The sequence below is a fragment of the Athene noctua genome, chromosome 16 (genome assembly GCF_965140245.1).
Source record: "Athene noctua chromosome 16, bAthNoc1.hap1.1, whole genome shotgun sequence".
In the NCBI taxonomy this organism is placed as follows: domain Eukaryota; kingdom Metazoa; phylum Chordata; class Aves; order Strigiformes; family Strigidae; genus Athene; species Athene noctua.
Genome location: NC_134052.1, coordinates 13,565,671 through 13,585,127, shown reverse-complemented (window position 1 = coordinate 13,585,127; position 19,457 = coordinate 13,565,671). Strand labels below are relative to the sequence as shown.

The 19,457-nt window shown below is 55.5% G+C and overlaps 2 protein-coding genes across 6 annotated transcripts in view; one reads left to right on the top strand and one right to left on the bottom strand.

Annotated features, from left to right (window-relative positions):
- LAMA5 (laminin subunit alpha 5) overlaps positions 1-11,913 on the top strand; it is a 127,615-nt gene extending 115,702 nt beyond the window's left edge. For all 3 annotated transcript variants that reach the window (XM_074919888.1, XM_074919887.1, XM_074919886.1), the window contains exons 53-80: positions 62-258; positions 352-468; positions 546-700; positions 931-1,072; positions 1,380-1,482; positions 1,567-1,680; positions 1,799-1,978; positions 2,377-2,519; positions 2,759-2,944; positions 3,236-3,372; positions 3,821-3,974; positions 4,114-4,247; positions 4,372-4,534; positions 4,979-5,110; positions 5,311-5,462; positions 5,808-5,940; positions 6,192-6,332; positions 6,549-6,679; positions 6,762-6,929; positions 7,025-7,157; positions 7,291-7,448; positions 7,545-7,731; positions 8,003-8,155; positions 8,273-8,432; positions 8,518-8,648; positions 9,377-9,467; positions 10,304-10,423; positions 10,543-11,913. In XM_074919888.1, the coding sequence (XP_074775989.1) occupies positions 62-258; positions 352-468; positions 546-700; positions 931-1,072; positions 1,380-1,482; positions 1,567-1,680; positions 1,799-1,978; positions 2,377-2,519; positions 2,759-2,944; positions 3,236-3,372; positions 3,821-3,974; positions 4,114-4,247; positions 4,372-4,534; positions 4,979-5,110; positions 5,311-5,462; positions 5,808-5,940; positions 6,192-6,332; positions 6,549-6,679; positions 6,762-6,929; positions 7,025-7,157; positions 7,291-7,448; positions 7,545-7,731; positions 8,003-8,155; positions 8,273-8,432; positions 8,518-8,648; positions 9,377-9,467; positions 10,304-10,423; positions 10,543-10,697 (4,070 nt within the window). In that variant the 3' untranslated portion in view covers positions 10,698-11,913. The remainder of the gene's footprint in view (positions 1-61; positions 259-351; positions 469-545; positions 701-930; positions 1,073-1,379; positions 1,483-1,566; positions 1,681-1,798; positions 1,979-2,376; positions 2,520-2,758; positions 2,945-3,235; positions 3,373-3,820; positions 3,975-4,113; positions 4,248-4,371; positions 4,535-4,978; positions 5,111-5,310; positions 5,463-5,807; positions 5,941-6,191; positions 6,333-6,548; positions 6,680-6,761; positions 6,930-7,024; positions 7,158-7,290; positions 7,449-7,544; positions 7,732-8,002; positions 8,156-8,272; positions 8,433-8,517; positions 8,649-9,376; positions 9,468-10,303; positions 10,424-10,542) is intronic.
- A 168-nt stretch (positions 11,914-12,081) lies between these two features.
- Positions 12,082-19,280, bottom strand: ADRM1 (ADRM1 26S proteasome ubiquitin receptor). Of its 3 annotated transcripts, none has more exons than XM_074920309.1 (10): positions 19,223-19,280; positions 18,044-18,254; positions 17,674-17,790; positions 17,471-17,594; positions 16,957-17,043; positions 14,626-14,707; positions 14,166-14,392; positions 13,714-13,871; positions 12,877-12,979; positions 12,082-12,305 (listed from the first exon to the last, which is right to left on the bottom strand). In XM_074920309.1, the coding sequence occupies exons 2-10, from the start codon at positions 18,251-18,253 to the stop codon at positions 12,199-12,201; spliced, it is 1,215 nt and encodes a 404-aa protein (XP_074776410.1). In that variant the 5' UTR covers position 18,254; positions 19,223-19,280; the 3' UTR covers positions 12,082-12,198. The 3 variants fall into 3 exon arrangements, with proteins under 3 accessions (XP_074776410.1, XP_074776409.1, XP_074776411.1); XM_074920308.1 differs by lacking the exon at positions 19,223-19,280 and adding an exon at positions 18,446-18,806; XM_074920310.1 differs by lacking the exons at positions 16,957-17,043; positions 19,223-19,280 and adding an exon at positions 18,446-18,806.
- Positions 19,281-19,457: the final 177 nt, after the last annotated feature.

Genomic DNA, 19,457 nt, shown 5'->3' with positions numbered 1-19,457 from the left:
GAAAGAGCCCTTTAATGCAGGAGGATGAATGAGCAACAGCTCTCATCTCCTCCATCCTCAGTGCTGCACCGGGTGAAGAGTGAGCTGCATGCCCGCTGGGAATCCAACCAGGACCTGGTGAGCAGCATCCGGGAGCGGCTGGCACAGCACAGCTCCCAGCTGATGGATCTCCGCGACGCCCTCAATGAGGCTGTGAACAAAACCAGGCAGACAGAGGACTTGAACAGCCTGAACCGCAACAACCTGGAGGAGAGTCAGGTAGACCTTGAGCGGGTGGTCCCGTACTGCCATGCAGCAGGGGGGGGCCTACCCCGGCCCTGCCAGTGCCTTACCCTGCCTCTGTGTGTCTAGCAAAAGAGCCGTGAACTCCAAAAGCAGCACATGCTGGTGCAGGAGACCCTCAGGATGGCCAAGGACTCCCTGGCCCAGGTCTCTGACTTCTTACAGAAGATGGAGAGGGCGAAGGAGGTGAGTGATGGAGGTATTTCGACATGGGCAGGGCGCAAGGGGGTGGCAGCCCTCGGGAGTGCTGTGTGTCCTTGCAGGCGTACGAGAAGCTGGCAGCTCTGCTGGATGGGGCGAAGCTGCCCCTGACTGAGCGGGTCAAGAAGTTCTCCCCGGCCAGCAGTAAGATCCCCATCGTGGAGCAGGCAGAGGAGCACGCCCGGCTCCTGGATGAGCTTGCGAGGAATCTGTCCAGGTGAGGCACCAGCCATGACCCGCAGTAGTCAGGGCATTTCTGACCAGAGATGGGGATGGGAAACTGCGGCCCCACGCCATGGCAGAGGAGCAGCGGGGTGCCATCTCCAAAGCTTTATCCTGGAGAACGTGTTGTGATGAGGAACCCAAAGGGGTTTGTCTGGGGGTACATGGGTAAGAGCCCAGCTAGAGCGTTCTTCGTGGACTTGATGGCTTCATGTTCCGACACAGCATTATCCAGGGCACAAACCAGGATGGCTTTATCCAGCGGGCAATCGATGCCTCTAATGCCTACGCCAGCATCATCGAAGCTGTGAAAAAAGCAGAGCGAGCAGCCCACGATGCTGATGAGGCGGCCGGCGAGGCTTTGATGGTACGTGCTGTGGGGAGCCCTGTGAAGATGAGCAAAAGCCAAACTCTCTTGAAAGTCCACTGGCTTTTCACCCCCGCCTGTAGGGCTCTGCTGCCCCTTCCCTCTGAGACTTGAGCACTTTGTTCAAAGCACTTTGCAAGCAGAGTCTCTGCCGTGGCTGGGGCCAGACTCTGGGGGTTTGGGTGTCTCCATCACAACCAGCAGCACACCCCACTGCAGTTGTCTGAATGAGCATTTTTCTGACCAATTTCCAGTTGGGGCTGGAAATCCTCTTCAGACTCCCAGACAGCGTGTGGTTTTTTTACAGAATGTCATATCAGAAAATCTCGGGGCTATCTCTAAAGAGCTGAAGAGGAACAGCAGCAACCTGGAGGAGTCTGTGAGGAGAGAGCAAAGAAAACTTAACGGGGGTGAGAGAGGCTCCTTACAGGGTGTGGTGTCCTTTGGGCTGAACCGAGATCCAACACACAACGTATGCATTTCTTTAATTGCAGCCATTAAAGGCACTCTGCAGACAGCAAAGGACAAGCTGGCTGACCTCCGTGTGAAGAAGGATCAGCTCCTGAGCCAGCTCCAGTCTGTGCAGGACATGCTGGGCAGGGACCAAGGTTTGTCCTGCGATAGTTTGACTTGTCTCTTTGCTCCCTGCTTGCACCCAGGCTGTGACCCAAGGGTGTTTCATCCCTGCTCCTGGCCATCCCAGAGATTTTTCTCCTTTCTTTCCAGAGGACACAAAAGAGATGATCCAGAATGCCAAAGCAGCAGCTGCTGAGGCCAACGAAACAGCTGCGAGAGTGGAAGATACCCTGAGCACCATGAAGAAGCAGCTGGATGAGTGGAAAGACCAGTACGGAGGCCTTCGAAATGAAGATCTGAACCAGGCAGTCCAGGATGCCAGGAAATCTGGTGAGTGCTTGAACCTGCTGGGCTGCCAGGGCTGAGTCTGGCATGAACTAGTGCATGAACAGATGTCCCCAGAGAGCTCTGAGCTTTTGGAAGCTATGCTTTGCAGCTCCAGGTCAAGAGTAGAGGGAGGTAGCAGCCAATACCAGGTGCTTTAAGTCCTGTCCTTTTTTTTTTTTTTCTCCCTGCAGTGTCTATATCACCTGTACCTTTACTGCAGGATATTGCATGCAATAGAGCATTTTCACAACCCCCCCATCAAGGCTGCTGGATTTAGGGGATCATTCTGTGACTCCGCTCCCAGCTGCCGCTGCTTTGACTTGCATGTCTCAAAACTGCCTGAGCTTCACATCTCCCTTCCTCACTAACCTTCAAAACCCCTGGCTCCTCTCCAACCCCAGTGTCCAGCCTGGAAAGCACCATCCCACTGCTGCTGGGGAAGCTGAGCAGCCTGGAGAACAGGAGGAACAAGAACGCCACCGTGTCGGAGAACATTGTGCGGATCCGTCAGCTCATCACGCAGGCGAGGAACGCTGCCAGCAAGGTAGGCTCATGGTGGGGTGAGGCCTGGGCACGGGGCACCAGGGGCGTGGGGTGAATGAACGCTTACCTGAGGGCAGCATGCAAAGGGGAGGGGTGTTTAGAATAGTTCTGGTGCCACCAGGCAGGGTCTTTCTGATGGGAAGACTTCAGAAAATGCTTTGACTTGTAGAGCTGACAGTGACGAGGGAGGCAGCAGCAGTGGTTTCAGTGCCGCGGGCTTGGATTTCTCTCCCTCCCCAGGTGAAAGTCCCCATGAAGTTCAATGGCAGCTCGGGCGTGCAGGTCCGGATGCCCAGCAACCTGCAGGATTTGGCAGCCTACACATCCCTCAAATTCTACATCCAAAACCCTGAGTCCAGGAGCCGGCAGCGACGGCAGGATGGGACAGAGGAGGGGCGGTTCGTGTTGTACCTGGGCAGCCGGGAGGTGAGACGGGGCCGTGTGGGCAGGAGGAGGGCAGTGGGAGCCCGTGTTTTGGCATCAGTGGGGATCACACCTGGACATCAGCCCTTCTCCCTTCACCAGCTCCCTGAGTGTCTTTGTGGGGAGCACAGACAAGCCCTGGGTGCAGTCGTCAGCCTGGCTGGAGGTGGATGGGGAGAGCAGTGCAAATCGGGGTGCTTGGCCAGTGCAGCCCCAGAGCATCAGGGAGAGCATCACTTGGTGCTCCTGCCTGTCCCAATGCCAACGCGTGGCCCTGGCTCTCCCTTCATTCAGGCTGTTGGAGACTACCTGGGCATCGTGCTGAAGGACCACAAAGTGCAGTGGGTCTACAAACTGGGTGATGAGGAGCCAGCCTCCCTAACTGTTGACGAGGATATTGGAGAGCAGTTTGCCACCATCAGCATCAACAGGTAGGAGACTGCTGGGATGCACCCCGAGGAAGTTCATGGGAGACTGTCTCTGCAGCGGATGCAGGTAGTGCTGTGCCCAAGCCCAGACAGGCCGTGAGCTTGCAGAGAGGTGCTGCCCACTCCGGTGTCCAGTCAGCTCTAAATGACCAACACTGAGATAGCTCGGAAGAACTAGCAAGGAGCTGGAGTCTTACCAGGTCATGGAGGGTCTGGGGGCGTCTGCAGGAGAAGAAAGATGGAGCTCATCACAGAGGGTCCGTTCAGCCTTGTGACAGTGCTGAGAACATGAGTGCTGACTCCTTTCAGTGCACTGCTGCTGTGGGGCGCCCCAGTGGGAGATGCACCCCTTTGTGGTAGAGCTGTGTGGGGAGGCCCTTTGCTCAGGGAGGATGAGGTTTGCTCCTCTTTGGGCATCTCTGCTTGTCTTGACCATCCCTCCTGGCTGCAGGATCCTGCAGTATGGGCACATGTCGGTGATTGTGGAGAGGCAGACGGTGCACGAGACCAAGGGAGACAGCGTGGCCAAGGGGGAGCAAGGGCTGCTCAACCTCGACCCCCACAACGTGGTCTTCTACGTGGGTGGCTACCCCTCCAGCTTCACGGTGAGACAGGCAGCAGGGAGGGAGGCTCGGTTTTTAGGGGGTATTTAGCAATACCTGTGGAGATTCTTGCGGGGAGAGCCCTTGCTTTCATGGAGAAACCAGAATCAAACTTGCCCTAACTGTCTGGTTTCACTCCCAGCCTCCTCCCACTTTGCGCTATCCCAACTACCGCGGGTGCCTGGAGCTGGACACGCTGAACGAGGAGGTGGTGAGCCTGTACAACTTCCAACACACCTTCCAGCTGGATACCACCGCTGAGAAGCCCTGCGCAAGGTAGGGCACTGCACCCAGGATGGGGGCAGCTCCAGTGCGTGGCACTTACCCTGACCCTCGGCTGCCCCAGAGCATGGCAAGGGGATTTGGAGTGATGCCTCGTGCCTCTTCTCATGTGGCTCAGGTCCAAGTCCACAGGAGACCCCTGGTTGACTGATGGTTCCTACTTTGATGGCACCGGTTATGCAGAGATCAAGTTTGAGAGCCAGTTTGGCACGACCAAGCGCTTCGAGCAGGAGATCCGGGTGGTCTCCTACAATGGCATCCTCTTCTTCCTGGAGAACCAGGCAGGTGCTTGCTCCCCTGGGGAGCCTTCACCCCTCAGCTGGTGGGCTGGGACAATCCCAGCCCCACTTGTAGGCATTCCCAGTTCAGGACACCAGGGAGAAGAGGGCTTTGGAGGTGGCAGGGCTGCTTTGAGGAGTATTTCTGCATTATTGTTAAAAACCACAAGAGGGCTGGACCCAGATCTCACAGCAATCACTTGTCTGGTGCTGGAGGGACTCCCCTGAACTTGGAGAGTACCCGTGCACAGACCCTTCGAGCTGGGCCAGGGTTCACCGGGGCAGGCAGCGCTGCTGTGTGCAGATAAACCCCCAGTAATTGTGAAGCCACACTTTGGGGCAGTGGGACCTGCTCCCACCAGTGCTAAAGAGCAGGTTGGGCTCAGTGCTGGGACTGTGTGCTGGGCACAGGGACGTGGGGCTGAGTGTCCGTCCTGCCTCCCCCAGGGTCAGTTCCTGTGTCTGGCCATCCGGGATGGGAAGCTGGTGCTTTACTACGACTTCAGCACGGGCTTGGAGGTGGCAAAACCCAGCAGCAACTCCTCCTCCCTCACCATCAGCAGCACCACAAACAAGGCGGTAAGGGGGAAGAGCCGCCTGCCCAGCTCCCTTGGAGAGCAAAACATCCAAGGGTGGGGAGGGGGCACCCAGACCTTGTTTTTTTGGGGGGAGAACTGCAGGTTCTTTGACTAGAGCCATGAACCGGGCACCTCATGCTGCTCTCTGTGATGGACCTAATGGCCCCAGGCTGGTGGATCATTTTTCTCCTCTGTCTGCAGATCCAGATTTTCCTCCTCAAAATGAATAACAAGAAACGCATTCTGGTGCGGCTGGAGCGCCTCACCATCTTCATGGTGGAGCAGGAGAACTCCCTGGAGAACGCTGTCTCCTACTACCTGGGTGGTGTGCCCCCAGCTGTGCTGCCCCCCAGGTGGGTCCAGCCTGTGGTGGGGTGGGACAGTCCACATCTTCCCCTCCTGTAGGCCTGGTGGTGGCCCTGGCCCTTTCTCAGCCACATCAGCTGAAGCTCTGGGGGAGATTTTCTCTTCCTGCCTGTCACCATGAGCTTTTGAAGATGGGACATTTCCATCTCTGGTGAGGGATGAGGTGCTGGTGGGTGCCACTGAGCCCTCCTTTGCTGCTGGGTGCAGCCTTGTGCCTGAGGCACTGGAGATACTCGTGGCTACTGTGGGTCCTTGCCAGGTGCCATTCGAAGGACGGTGGGGCCAGATCCTGCCTGGGGCTGTCCTTGTAACTCTGCTTGCTTCTCCTGCAGCTTGAAAGCACTCTTCCCCACGGGAGGGCCCATCCGGGGTTGCATGAAGGGCTTGAAGGCTCTTGGCAAATACGTTGACCTGAAGCGCATGAGCACTGTCGGCGTGAGCTACGGGTGCACCTCGGACCTCCTGGTGAGCACAGAGCCCTGGCAGCCTGGCTGGTGTGCTGGGAGCACAGGACTCCCAGGACAGGATCTCCCCTCGTTCACATAGAAAGGGGCATAAAAGCCCCAGGTCCTCAGTGCAGGGGTGGGGGTGCAAGGTGCTCCACATGACTGGCACTGACCAGACCCAGGGAGGACCTGATAACCTCCGTCACCCTCCCAGCACCCCTGTAACGCCAGGGCTGGGCTCTCACCTTGCATCTATGGTGTCCCTTGCAGGTGGCTCGCTCAGTCAGCATCCACGGCCACGGCTACCTGACCTTGGCCCTGAAGGACGTGCCAGGGCTGAGGGACTTCTACAGCGGCTTCAGCTTCCGAACGAGCCAGCGTGAGGGGCTGCTGTACCACCACGCCACCCAGGTGGGCTCCCTGCAGTCCCCCCGGGTACCCCAGCAGCAGGGCAGAAACTTCTGCTCCTGCTCTGGGGATGCTGCTGCTCCCCGCTGGGAAAGGGGAGGATTTTGGTGGGGCCAGGGGGTGAATCTGCAGTGAGCTCTGCACTCAGAGGGTGGTGGGGAAATGGGCCTTTCACTGGGGTTCAGCTGCTGAGCAGCAATGGGGTGATGCTTTTTGCAGGAGGGGACGTGCCGGGTGTCCCTCCAGAGGGGCCAGCTGGCCTTGAACCTGCTGGAAACTGAAATCACCACTGAAAATACCTACGCGGATGACAGGACCCACTACGCGGCCTTCTACAGCGATGCCCGTGGGTACGTGTCCTGGCGGCACACGGGGCGTGGGGCACCAAGAGCTGTGGGGACCTGCTCAGCCCCTGCTGCTCATCCCCCTCAGGGTCCGGCTGTACGTGGACGACGAGCTGCAGGACACAGCGGTGGGTGCCAGGCCTGGCCGGCGGCAGCGGCGGCAGGATGGGTGGCCGCTCTTCCAGCTCGGGGGTTCGCCGGAGCCTGGTGCCCTCAGCAACCTCACCGGCTGCGTCGGGAATGTCTTTGTCAAGCGGTGAGCATCTCCGTGCCGCTTCCAGAGAGCAGGGCTCAGCCCCTTCCCACCACCCAGCTGCCCCAGTGACAGGAACCTCTTCTCCCTGTGTGTAGGACAGCAGAGCCGCAGATGGTGGTGGACCTGCAGCAGAACGTGGAGAGCATCAACGTCACCATGAGCTGTCCCTGGGGCGAGCAACTGCAGCAGCTCAGAATCACTCCAAAGAAGGACAGGCAGAAACCCAAGGTACCAGCTGCTGCCAGAACTCCCCACATCCCCCTCCTTGTCCTCTTCAGATGCCACTGTTGCCCCCTCGCTGAGCACCTCTGCCCCATGGCACCCGCTCCCCTCACTCCATGCCTTGGTGCACCACATGTAGGTGTCGGGCAAGCCCGCCTGGAAGGACCGCCGCCACGATCAGGATGGGCTCTGCCGGCTGCACCCACAGCCCCGCGCAGCCGTGGGCACCTTCCGCTTCGGAGGTGCCCCGAGCAGCCGCTTGGAGTTCGAGGAGATCCCAGTCTCCTTCGGGCAGAGGTGAGCCTCACCCCGTGCCCACCCCACCCAAGCTTGGCCCTGGGGACCATCGCTTGGAGAGCAGGGTGCTCCCCTCACCCCCCCGTGTCCCTGCAGGTCCCATTTCTCCCTGGAGGTGAAGCTGAACTCCTCCAGCGGGCTGCTTTTCTACGTGGGGGGTGAGCGGGGCACCTTCCTGGCTCTCTTTGTCTCCAACGGGCGCTTTGTCTTCCTGCTGGACGTCGGCGGGCGCCGGCTGCGCATCCGCAGCAAAGACAAGTACCGCGACCGGCAGTGGCACACGGTGAGCGGGGGGTCGGGGCTCAGCGGGACACCCCAGGCCACACCACTCCCCCCTGCACCGGTGCCCCTGCAGGGATTAGCTCAGTGCAGCCCTGCTCTAATTGCACACGGGACACCCACAGTCCTGTGGGAGCAAAGGGGACACCACAACCACAGCCAGGGCTGGTGGAACCTCTGAGCTGAGGTTTCCCTTCCCTGGGCACAGGGAAGCCCTTCCTGGGCTTCCAACCCAGGAAGCCCCCAGCCTTGGCACTGACCTTTGCTCCTTGCAGGTCTTCTTCAGCAGAGACCAGAGCCAAGCCCAGCTGGTCATCGACGGGCTGCGAGCTCAGGGTGCTGCAGTGGCCACCGCAGGGCTCTTTGTGGCCCAGACCCCCTTGTATGTAGGGGGGGTCCCAGCTGGAAAAGCCAAGGCTCACGTACCGGTAAGGGCTTGGTGGTCCCGTGGCATTGCTCCATCTCTGCTCCCAGTGCCGAGACATCGCCCTGTGCCTGCCGGTTTCTGTCCCCTCTGCGCTCACTCCCGTGGCCTCTCTCTGCAGGCTGCCTCGGCCTCCAGCTTCGACGGCTGCCTGAGGAACCCCCAGCTGGACGGGAGGCCCCTGGGACACCCCTCACGCACCTTCGGGGTGACACCGTGCTACGAGGGCGCACTGGAGAGCGGGGTCTTCTTTGCTGCGGATGGCGGGTCCATCGTCCTGGGTACCCCACAGCAGCCTGGGCTGGAGGGACACACCTCATGGGGGGTGCCTTGTCCCTCTCCTCACCAGAGGCATTTCTCTTGCAGCTGATGCAGTGGTGACTGAGCAGGACTTGGAGGTGACACTGGAGGTCCGTCCCCGCAGTGCTTCTGGCCTCATCTTCCACATCGGCACGAGGAGAAGCCACCATCTCCTACTGTACATGGAGGAGACAAAGGTAGAGGGAGGGCAGCTTCCCCACGGGTCATCTCCTGCCCATCCCGCTCAGCTCACTGGGTTCTGATGGGTTTGTCCCACACGACTGAACATGAGCCAGCAGTGTGCCCAGGAGGCCAAGAAGGCCAATGGCATCCTGGCTTGTGTCAGAAATAATGTGGCCAGCAGGGACAGGGGAGGGATCTGAGCCCTGTGCTCAGCACTGGTGAGGTTGCCCCTCGATTCCTGGGTTCAGTGTTGGGCCCCTCACCCCAAAAAGGCCATTGAATGACTCGAGCATGGCCAGAGAAGGGCAACGGAGCTGGGGCAGGGTCTGGAGCACAGGTCTGCTGGGGAGCGGCTGGGGGAACTGGGGGGGTTCAGTCTGGAGAAGAGGAGGCTGAGGGGAGACCTCCTGGCCCTCTGCAACTCCCTGCCAGGAGGGGGCAGAGAGGGGGGATGAGTCTCTGGAGCCAAGGCCCCAGCGCCAGGCCCCGGGGGAATGGCCTCAAGCTGCCCAGGGCAGGGTCAGGCTGGCTCTGAGGAAGGATTTCTGTGCAGAAGGGGCTGTTGGGCGTTGGAATGGGCTGCCCAGGGCAGGGGGGAGTCCCCGGGATCCCTGGAGGGGTTGAAGAGTCGGGCTGAGCCAGCGCTGAGGGATCTGGGGGAGTTGGGAACGGTCAGGGGGAGGGTCATGGTTGGGCTGGAGGAGCTTCAAGCGTTTTTCCAACCTTGATGATTGTGTGACAGGTCACCGTGAGAGCCGGCACTGGGGCTGGTGAGTTCTCCACATTGGTGACGTGCCCATCTCTCTGTGACGGGCAGTGGCACGCCATCGCAGGTGAGGTGACAGCCAGCGCTTGGCTCTGGGGCACTGCTCCAGTCCTGCTGCTCAGCCCACATCTCCTGGGGGGAGGCCAGGGCCCTTCCTCGGGTATTTAAACCCCAGCTCTCACCTGTATGCACTTAATTTGGGAGGTTGGAGCTGCCGTTAAGTCATTCCCTAATTAGTCAGCGTCCTTGCCTGATCCTGTTAGTGCAGTCTGGTCTGGCGGGCAGGAGGGACGGGGTGTTTGCCCCGGTCACAGAGCCGCCGGCGAGGCCAGGGCTGTCCCGCAGCACCGGCTCCATCCAGGATGTGTCCAAAGGGCTCAAGCCCACAGCTGGGACCCATGATTTGCAGGAGTCACACCCAGACAGGCAAAACTCAGCCTTAAATATAGCTGCTGTTGAGCAGGTGCTGAGGTTTTTGCATCCAGCCCTTTCTGAGGGTGGGGGTCACAGCTACACCCCCCCCAGCTCTGTTTTAAGCCCTCATCATGCTTGACCCAGCACTGGGGGAGAGCCAGCACGTGCTCCTGGTGTGTTTTCCAGCCACAGGACCTGTCCTCTGTGGCCAGAGCTGGTCTGAGCTGATCCCAGGCGTGTGCTGTCCCACCCGCTGGGAGAGGGCAGCCCTCTTCACTAGAGCAAGACATGGTCCTTCCTGAGTGGCTGGTGACCCCCGAACAGATTTGGGGGAGGCTGTCCAGACTCTGGGCATTTCCCAAGAGCCAGGCCAGGTCCTCTGACCCTCCCAGAAGTTGTGCTCTGCTCCAGCACGGGTCTGGGCTGCAGGGCGGAGGTGGATTGCTTTCGGGGTAAGGAAACAGCACTGACTGTTGTTTTCTTTTCAAGTTACCAAATGGAAAAACATAATCCGGGTTGATGTGGACACACAAGGCAACTACACAGCGGGACCCAGCCTGCCTCCTGCACCCAGCACAAGGGCGACCTTCTACGTGGGAGGGCTGCCAGGTGAGCTGGGAAAGACATGCTCCAAAAGCCAAGAGAGATGCTCTTCATGGAGAAAATAAGAGACACTCAAGGCCCTGCCCTGTTATTCACCACACTAACGCTTGTTTTCACTTCTGCAGAGACAGACAAGGCCAGCACAGTGTCACCGTTACCTCCCCTCCCGCATTACGTGGGCTGTGTAAGGAACCTGGTGATCAACCGGAGCCACGTGGACCTGCCACGAGCCGGGACTGTCAGGGGCTCCGTTGGCCTTAGGGGCTGCCCCGTGCTGTAAGTAAGTGCACCTCCGTGTACAGCCTGACCGACAGAAAGCTGCACTGCTCCCCCGGCCCCAGGCATCACCTACTTGATAGCGTTAACCCTGGTGGGACATACTTGATCTCCAGTGACTGCAGGCACAAGTCTGGGGCCAAAACCAGAGAGGGGCCACAAATCCAAGGGGAAGGAGGGCAGGCGGGAAGAAGGGGGCACTTCAGGGACATCTTTTACAAATACAACCAAAAGGTTGGAGCAGGATGTGGAGACAGGTCCGAGTCCTTGGTCAGGCGCCTGCCCCAGGGCTCGTCCTCCGCAGAGCCGTGCGTCGTGTCCTCGGCCCCGCTCCCTTCACCCCACACTCACAACGCACATAGAGATTTAGTTCACAGAACACTTGAGGCTATTAATAACAGTCACAGCCTGTCTTCTGCTAAAGGCTGGAGGCAGTGTCTGTTTTATAATAAATGCAATTAGGACAAACTGGATTAATTCCGTCACTTTTGTGTTTTTATAAGCAAGGACGTGTTTAACCCACCCCCCCCTCCCCAGAGCAGTCTCAGTTCACCTGCCACGGCTAAAAGCACTGCAAGGGGGCACTTGGACAAAATTCTGTTCACAGAATTAGCATCTTCTTATCAGATTCATTTATAAGAATCAAAAAAAAAAAAAGGAACAAAACAGGCTGAAAGCACTGCTGAGGGCAAGCAGAAAGACCCAAGTCCTGCTCTGACTCTCTGCAGTTGCCTCCAGTACTGGTAGATAGATACACTGACAGAAGCCCTGCTGCATGAAGCAAGAAACTGTTGTTTGAAAGGGAAAGAAATAAAAGACAGGTTACTGCCGAGTCTGGCTGGGGGCCCTCACGCCCCCCCAGCAGCTGCCTCTCCTGCTCAGCCTCACTCCTGCCTGGTGTAGTGCAGTCTTCACTTGAAAAAAAGCCTTTTTCTCCCAAGACACCCAGTTCACTTGTGCACTTACACATCATATATATATTTGTGTGTGTATATATCTATGTAGCCACTTGGGGACAAAATCTTGCTTCTGAAATGGACTTATAACTTATATCATTATATTGTGGGGTTTTTTTTATGAGGGGTAAATATTGTAAAATGGGTTTTTAACATGTCTATCTTAAATGTAATTATGACCTGTTTTTAAGTTGTAGTATTAAAGATGGTCTTTGTAAATCACTGGTATTTTGGAGTGGAATAAAGTTTTATGTTACTCTTTCACTTTACTGGTAAAGTCACAGGGCTCAACCTTTTTATCACAAGGAAAACAGAACACTTAGCCTAGTCCTGTGTCAGAAGCATCACAACTGAACAGGAAGCAACCCCACTAAAAATAAAGAGTAAATACTGCTAAAGTGCATGTGAAACAGACTGAGAAAGAACAGTATGGCAGATAAAGAAAATTCCTTTATTTGTAGATTTATATAAGCATAATATGAAGTTAGTAATCCTACTGCAGTTGCTTAAGTTAGTATCTAGGAATATCTGTAAGGAAGAACAAATAACTTAATCTAAACTCATATCTTCCTCTTCGTCTTTCTTGTCCTTAGAGTCTCCTTCCTTTTGGTCTGACTTGACACTGTTCTGCATTGCTTTGGCAAACGCTTCTACATCTAGAAGTTAAACACATTAGTTATTTAACTTTCCACTTTCTGGGATGGTGTTCACTGACCACATGAGGTTAAGCATCATTACTTGGAAAATAAACAGTTGCTTTAGTAAGAATCTATTAGCAGGGAAGAAAATTTTAAGACTCCTTTACTCTCTCACACACATTTGGCTCTGACACAGCGTTTCCTGCACCGTAGCCCTGTGCACAGGCAGCCTGAGACCAGAATTACTTCAGTCACGGAATGGATGCTAAAGGCTCCTCAGGGAATACCGACACCCCCTTCCCTCTAGTGCTACAGGCCACAGCTGTGCACTCGCTGCAGATGACGCATTAAAAACTTCAAAAAGAAAACCCTGAACAAGATGACAGCTCCAGTCCTGTGCCTCTTATCAGGGAACAAGGCCAAGGCTGCTCCGCACCTCTGCTGGGGTGACAAAGAACAGCACAAGAGGCAGCTTCTGACAGCTCCTCAGCGGCTACTCGTTACACTCCCCATTCGATGGCTGCGTGCAGTGCAAAAAACAAACCCCAACCAACCGCTTCATCACATTCCTGACAGCACCGGTACCTACCTCCTTTATTTGCTGCATCTACTGCCTCCGCGGGTAAGCCAAACTGACTCATTAGTGGGCCAAGCTGTCCTGAAGCCAAGGCAGCACTGAACATGCTCAACGCCTGTGAATCAGTCGGCAGCATTAAAAAAAATAAAAAGTTTGTATTCCTGTTTCTGTCACAGCAGGCGGCCACTGCACAGTAACACAGTCACAGTCCCTCCTCAACCCTGTGGGGACCAGCCAGCCACCAGTAAGCACAAACTGGTAACCCCCAGTCGGTTTAGTGCTTTTTCTAGATGCAGATACTCTATCAAAGCACCAGTGAAAAACAGCCCTTGTTTCCGAGCCGTCTGCACAAAAGAAGTGCCGTAGTTTAAACTAAAAAGAGTCCTCTCAGCCACTGAAATTCTGCAAAATGGCAAATTTCAAGCAGTGTAACTACTTCAAATTGGCCTGTGATACACCAGCTTTAACCACCGCGCAGACAGTGCTGGAATTAAGTACCACCCTTTCAAGAGGAACAAGGGATGGAGTGCTGTAAACATGAGGTCCCTCCCTTCCACCTCACCTGAAGTGACCTTTAAGGAGGCTGCTGATGAGCCACTCAGGGAATAATGAATTAGCTACTCCTGTCATTTGTCGATATCATTTAGAATAAAGAGCAAGGTAAAGCCCAATTCCAAAAGAAAAAGTAGAAAACATTCTAGTCTGCCCATGGGTGACTGCAGGAAGGAAGCACTAGTGCCCCATTAAACCACATCCCTCCTTTCCACTTCTACTGGGTAACTTCCCACGTGGAGCAGTGTCAGGAACCCGGTAAAGCAGGGCAGGAGGGACGGGGAGCCAGGCAGCTACCTGCTGAAACTGGGGAGACGTCAGGGTATTCTGAATCTCTTCCGCAGTCTGTGGCAGAGATTCCCCCGAGGGAAGGTAAGGCATCAACCGCTCTTGAACTTCAGCGTTGGCCAGGATGGGAGCCATTATCTCGGGAGTCAGAACAGTTGCCAGGTCAACTAGGAAGAAAATGAAAGGTTGGCTGTCAGACTCTGCCCAGAACACGACGTTTTGTCACATAAACCAAATGATCTGGTCGGAGGATACTGAAATGTGTTTAGCACACTGCTAGCATCATCCCCCTCCCAGTTTTGGAGTGAGAATAAAACTCTTGAAGCAGCCAAGTACAGCACTCAAAAAAAGAACCCAAAAAATTGCAAGAGACCTTTCAAACCGATTTGGAACACGACAGGACAGTAAAAGAGCTCCAAAGGACTCCTGGATCCAAGAGCTGCCTGGTCAGAACACTGTACCTTGCTGTCCTCCCGCTCCAGATGGCACATTCATAGTAGCTAAAATGTTCTGAAGGTCACTCAGCTGAATGGGCTGGGTTGGGCTCGTGGCTGAGCTGGTTCCGTTACCCGAGCTCGGCACGGGGCTCGGGCTGGTCACCGAGGCAGCCGCAGGCACGGACGGGGCAGGCGTTACGCGCGTCGAAGAGGTGGAAGATGGTGTCACAGCAGCTGACTGGCTGCGAGAGCTGGAGGAGATAATTATTACAATAATGCCCTGGAAAAAAAACCCAGCTTCTAGTATTCTGAAAAGCTGCTTTTCAAGCCCTTACAGTATGAAGAGCTCCTATCTCACTTTAGAGAGGTCATAAGCAGCCTCAATTCCCACATCGCCTGTTCAGCACGCCACGGTTCCTCCCACAGAAGTGGCAACTCTATGGTACAAACCCAACCACAAACCCAGCCCCGACAGACATCCTACCTTGACGAGGAACTGCTGGTCGGGGGTCCCCCACTTCCAAGCAGACTGGCCAGCCCAGGCCCCGTCAGAGCACCCAGCCCACCTTCCGTAAACATAAAAGAAGAACAGGTTTAGAAATTTATTTCTTCAGGTTTTTTTGCACCTCTCTGCTCTAGAGAGGTCACTCTTGAACCTGAAAGGTTTTATTTGCTAAAATAAAGGAGGAGGGGGTGAAAGAGCCCAGACCACCCCCCCCCACCCCCTTCTGTACATTAACAGCTGTTTTCTGGTCTTGCATCTCTATTAGAAAACTGCCCTAGAGAGAGTTGCACGTTTTAGAATTGACTCAATTTCTAGAGGTACACAAGATAAAAGGACTTCGGTTTGTGCTGTACATACATGACCACTGAACACAGCCCTCTCTTATCTACTGGTTTCTAAAAATCCAACTTTTCTCTAAACTTGAAAGCCGAGGCCCTCAGCAGAAGGTCACAGAGGCAGCCTTTTTGTCACCACCACGGCTGTCTCCCCACACACCCGGGTTTTGCAGCTTCAAACCTAACACAGAGATGTGGCAGCAGGATCAGCCGAGTTCTTAAACACTTCATAGGCAAACTGAGGACAACCCCATCTGGGAGCAAAGTGCTCCTGGTAGAGCAGCGATCAGGAAACAACAGGACACCAACACTCAGTCTTCAAACCTTTACCATTGCAAAAAAAAAATCCAGAATCAGCCTCCTTCATCCACACATCCCAACTACCAAGGACTTATGGCATCAAGAACATCCACTAAAAGGAGCTGGGGAAAGGCCTGGTCTAGGTCCACTGGAGCCATCAGTGGCCAATTGTCCTCCTGCAATTCCTTTGAGCCACATCAGCCAAACGTTGCATATACCACACGCTTCTCACCCAGTGGTTTTTTGTCCCACATCCAATTAGATACACGTCCCTACATTCATCACCCACCGTTTGGGAACCACCTGCAAGCAGAGGCCAGAACAGCAGCACCCCAGGAGCAAACACGGGATTAACGGAAGCTGCAGAGCACCGGAGGTCCGTGGTCACCAGCCACCAGCTGCCAGACCCACTCCCACAGAACCATGCCCGTAACACTGACGTTCACTAGTGACAGAGCTTCCACAGCAGCAGGGATGGCAGGGTGAAGCTAACCAGGCTGTACTCTACTTGGTTTGCCCTTGCTAGGAAAAGTTTACCCAGGAGCAAGAAAGCTCCTTTGTTGAAGGAGCTCTGCAGTAAAGGCAGAGTCCTGAGAGAGATGCAAACCAGATGCAAAAGAACAAGATGCTACCGAGGGAAGAGATCCACATGGATTCACCACAACCACCCTTTGCACAGGCAAGCAGATGGTTTTCTTTGCGTTACAGTAGGGAGCTTCATGTCAAGCTGTCTTATGGCTAGATGTAAAGGCAAAGAAAGAAGAGCTGCTGAGAAAAAAAGTGTTGAGAAGAAGAGGAAGACAGTCTCAGGAGTTATGTGAAGCTTCAAGAAGGGAGCTCTTTTCCAAACACATCCTAAAAAGCCAGAATCTTCCAACACTAACATCAGATTTGCATCTGAACATCCCACCAACATGAGATTTGCATCTGAAGCTAAAGAGACACGAGCTAGATCCACAAAAATGGACTTTGGAGCTTAAGCACAGAACCTCAGTCACCGCCACCTGCCAGGCGTTCCGTGGCCTACTTCCCCTTGAGGGTCTGACCTCTCAGAAAATGCTCTCTTGGGCTTGCAGCACCGATAGCATTACGAACACACCACAGCAGGGACTTCAACACACCTCTCATCCCCTCCAGAAAAACAGCGTGATGATTCGAGCTCTCCTCAGGAGAGAAAGCCCTAACCTGAGCCTTACTCCTGACTAGAGCGCGCTGTGGGGTGGGTACACTCCAACCTTCCTCTAGAACTCTACTTTTTGCACAGAAATATTCACTGGATCAGAGACAACACCAGCAACTCCACAGCTTGGCAACTGGGACATTCACTGGGGATGAGTCCCTGGTTTTCACTCCCTGCTCCAATGAATATTTAGGAGGAAGAGGAGAGATGGAGAAAAGGAGGAGAAAAAAAAAGCAGAAGATTCAGCAGACCAAGGAGCAGAACCAACGTTCCTTGCAGATCAAGCCCTAAGATGAGTGCTGTGTAGTCTGCTACCCTCTGTTTTCTGCATCCTTTTTTTTTTGCTCCTTAGCTCATCTTTCAGGCAGGGCCTTGCTTTCTCATGTGAAAGCAGCGCTATTCAAATCAATAGCACTACTTGAAAATATTGTCAGGTAAGATTTAACCTGGCAGGAGAAAATACCATTTTGGCATAAAGATATTAAAGCATTTTACCAAGTCCTCCTAAGCCCGTTGGTCCGATCAGCTGCATGAGCTGGTTATGGCTCATGTTTCCAAGAAGGCTTTGCAAGCCACCCTCACCTAAAAACAAAAACATTCTGAAACACAACATATTCACATAGGTTTTTTTTCACAGCACTCCGGCTCAAACAGCAGGAGATTAATTGGCATCACATTCTGTATGGAAAAAACAGTTTCAAGTGTTTACTGATTCATGATGCTCATAAAAGATAAATGCAACTTCATAAAGAGGTAAGACCCCAGAGAATCTACTGGAAACAGAGAGAGATCTCTTCTGGCAGTCTTAACTTCCAGCCTGCACCTATTATAACAGCACAGTTAATCTTGCTAAAGGCATGTTTAGACTTCTGGTATTTACACTGTCCCCAACTCACCCTCCATAGACATCAGGAATTTCTTCCTAGGGAACTATAAATGCTCTTTTTAAAAGTAAATTTTTTAAAAAAAAAAAAGCCTCTCACATGAAGGAGCAGAGAATGGACTGTACCTCCTAAGGCCGAGAGCTCGTGGCCTCCACTTGCATTTCCACCCAAAGCACCAGGCATTGGTGGATTGTTGAGATACTCGTTCACCTTACGGCAGTGTTCTTCATCCTTGTCCGTCTTCGGCTCCTGCAAGAAAGTTGCTCTTGGTACAAGTCAAACTGGAAGTATTTTGTTCCAAGACCTTTATTATTGACTTCCCACAAACCTGCATCCAGAAGAAGAGTCGTTTTGATCCTGCCTTGAACTTCAATACATACACACGGCCAGTAGTGCACTGAGGTACCCTCTTGAATTCACAGTCATCAGGAAAAATAATCAAATCCTGGAAAATGTGGCAGTAAAAAGATATGTTTGAGGAAATACATGAATATTCGTTTTAGCCTCCCAAAGACATGTGCCCTCCTCCCCAAACCTTCTTCTATCTGTTCTGAAAGGATTAGGATGTCCAAGTCTGTCAGGCCACAGTGGCACTCTCATCCTCGTTTGTCTCAGAGAAGCTCTTTCAGCAGCACCAGCAGAACAAGAGACAAACCGCGACTTAACACCTCATCACTGAAACACAAAGCCATACTCACATCCTCGACATTGCCCGAAGTCCTGTCTTTCCAGCAGAAGTGAATGAGGGAATCATCGGTTTGCTGGATGTAAACAAGGCCTTTTCTCTTGTCTGGGGTTACAGTGCTGCCTTTCAGGGACATCTTCCCTGCCCGAAATTCCACCAGGTATTTGCTCGAAGAGCCACGGGAGCCTGGCACCAGGCTTGGAAATAACGCACCTGAAGACATCCTGGAAAGAGAGAGAGCAGCAAATGTGATGAGAAACCTTCCCGCAGTCTCTCAATAGCAAACTTCAATCTTTATCAAGGGAGCTCCACAAAAGGGAATTGCCTCACTGCCTACAGAATATAGGGCGATCCAGAGAGCTAAAGCAGAACCCAGGGTGAAGGCAGGATGCTCCGCTACTAACCAGGAGCCTACCTGCTAAGGTACTCGAAAATGAAACCACCTGCCCCCAACGCTTCCTTTTTCTGGTTCATATCGCGGTTCACAGGATCCGGGACATTTTAACAGCAAACCGCCCTGCCGCACCGCTCGCCCTGGGGCTCCTGCTTCAGCGTCCCCGCAGAGAACCGCGGCCTGCCCCGTGCCAGCGCAACCCCGCGCGGGTGAGCGCCCCACAGACAGCCCAGCGCCCCCGGGCTCCCCCCCGGGCTCCGCGCCTCCCGAGGAAAGCCGGCACCGGCCTTGCGGGTCGAGGCGGTTAGTGCCGGCAGCCCGGGCGGCCTGCATGACTTAGCAGTTGTTTTGAAGCTCGCACTGCCGCTGAACTCCCGCCCCCACCCCGCGCTGGCCGATCCGAGCGCACCGCCAGGACCGGGCGGTCAGACCCGGCACGGCCGCAGGGGAGCCCGGCCCGAGCCCCTCACGCAGGCCCGGCGCGGAGCTGCCGGCACGCCGGGCCGCGGGGGCAAGCCGGCAGCGCGGCCCGGCGTCGAGCAGGCCCTCCGCCCGGCCACGGCCGCCCCCGGCACCCCCCGTCCCACCCGCCCCGAGGCCGCGACCTCCCCGGGGCCGCCGCGCCGCCTCCCCTCAGGCCTCCCCCGGCAGGAGACCCCGCTCCCCCACTCGGGGCACGGCTGAGCCCGGGGGCGGCCGCCAGCGAGCGCCGAGGCAGGCGGCGGGCCGGGCCGCCAGCAGCCGAGAAGCCCCCGCTGGAGCCCGGCCGGGCCCGTCCCGCCGCCCCCCCGCCGGTACCTGCCGCCGCCGCCCGCAGGCCCTGCGCCGCTCCGCTCTTCCTGCCCCTCGCACCGGAACCCCGCCCGCCGCGGGGCGGGGCAGGGCGGGGCGGGCGCCCCCGCGGCCCCGCGCGGTTGGGCGACGCCGCTGTCAGTCAGGGGCGGCGGCCCGAGGCGCCCTGCTGTGTCACGGCGGCGGAAGATGGCGGCGGCCCCGCCCCGCCCGCCAAGCAGAGGCCGGAGCCCGGCTCTTC

What these genes read in the sequence shown, in the direction of transcription:
- ADRM1 (XM_074920308.1), bottom strand. Translation starts at nt 18,504, where the DNA reads ATGAACCAGAAAAAGGAAGCGTTGGGGGCAGGTGGTTTCATTTTCGAG. An exon ending in CGAGCTCTCGGCCTTAGGAG is followed by an intron (nt 17,044 to 17,470) that starts GTACAGTCCATT and finishes TTTTGTTTTTAG; the next exon opens with GTGAGGGTGGCTTGCAAAGC. An exon ending in AGATGCAGCAAATAAAGGAG is followed by an intron (nt 12,306 to 12,876) that starts GTAGGTACCGGT and finishes TTTAACTTCTAG; the next exon opens with ATGTAGAAGCGTTTGCCAAA.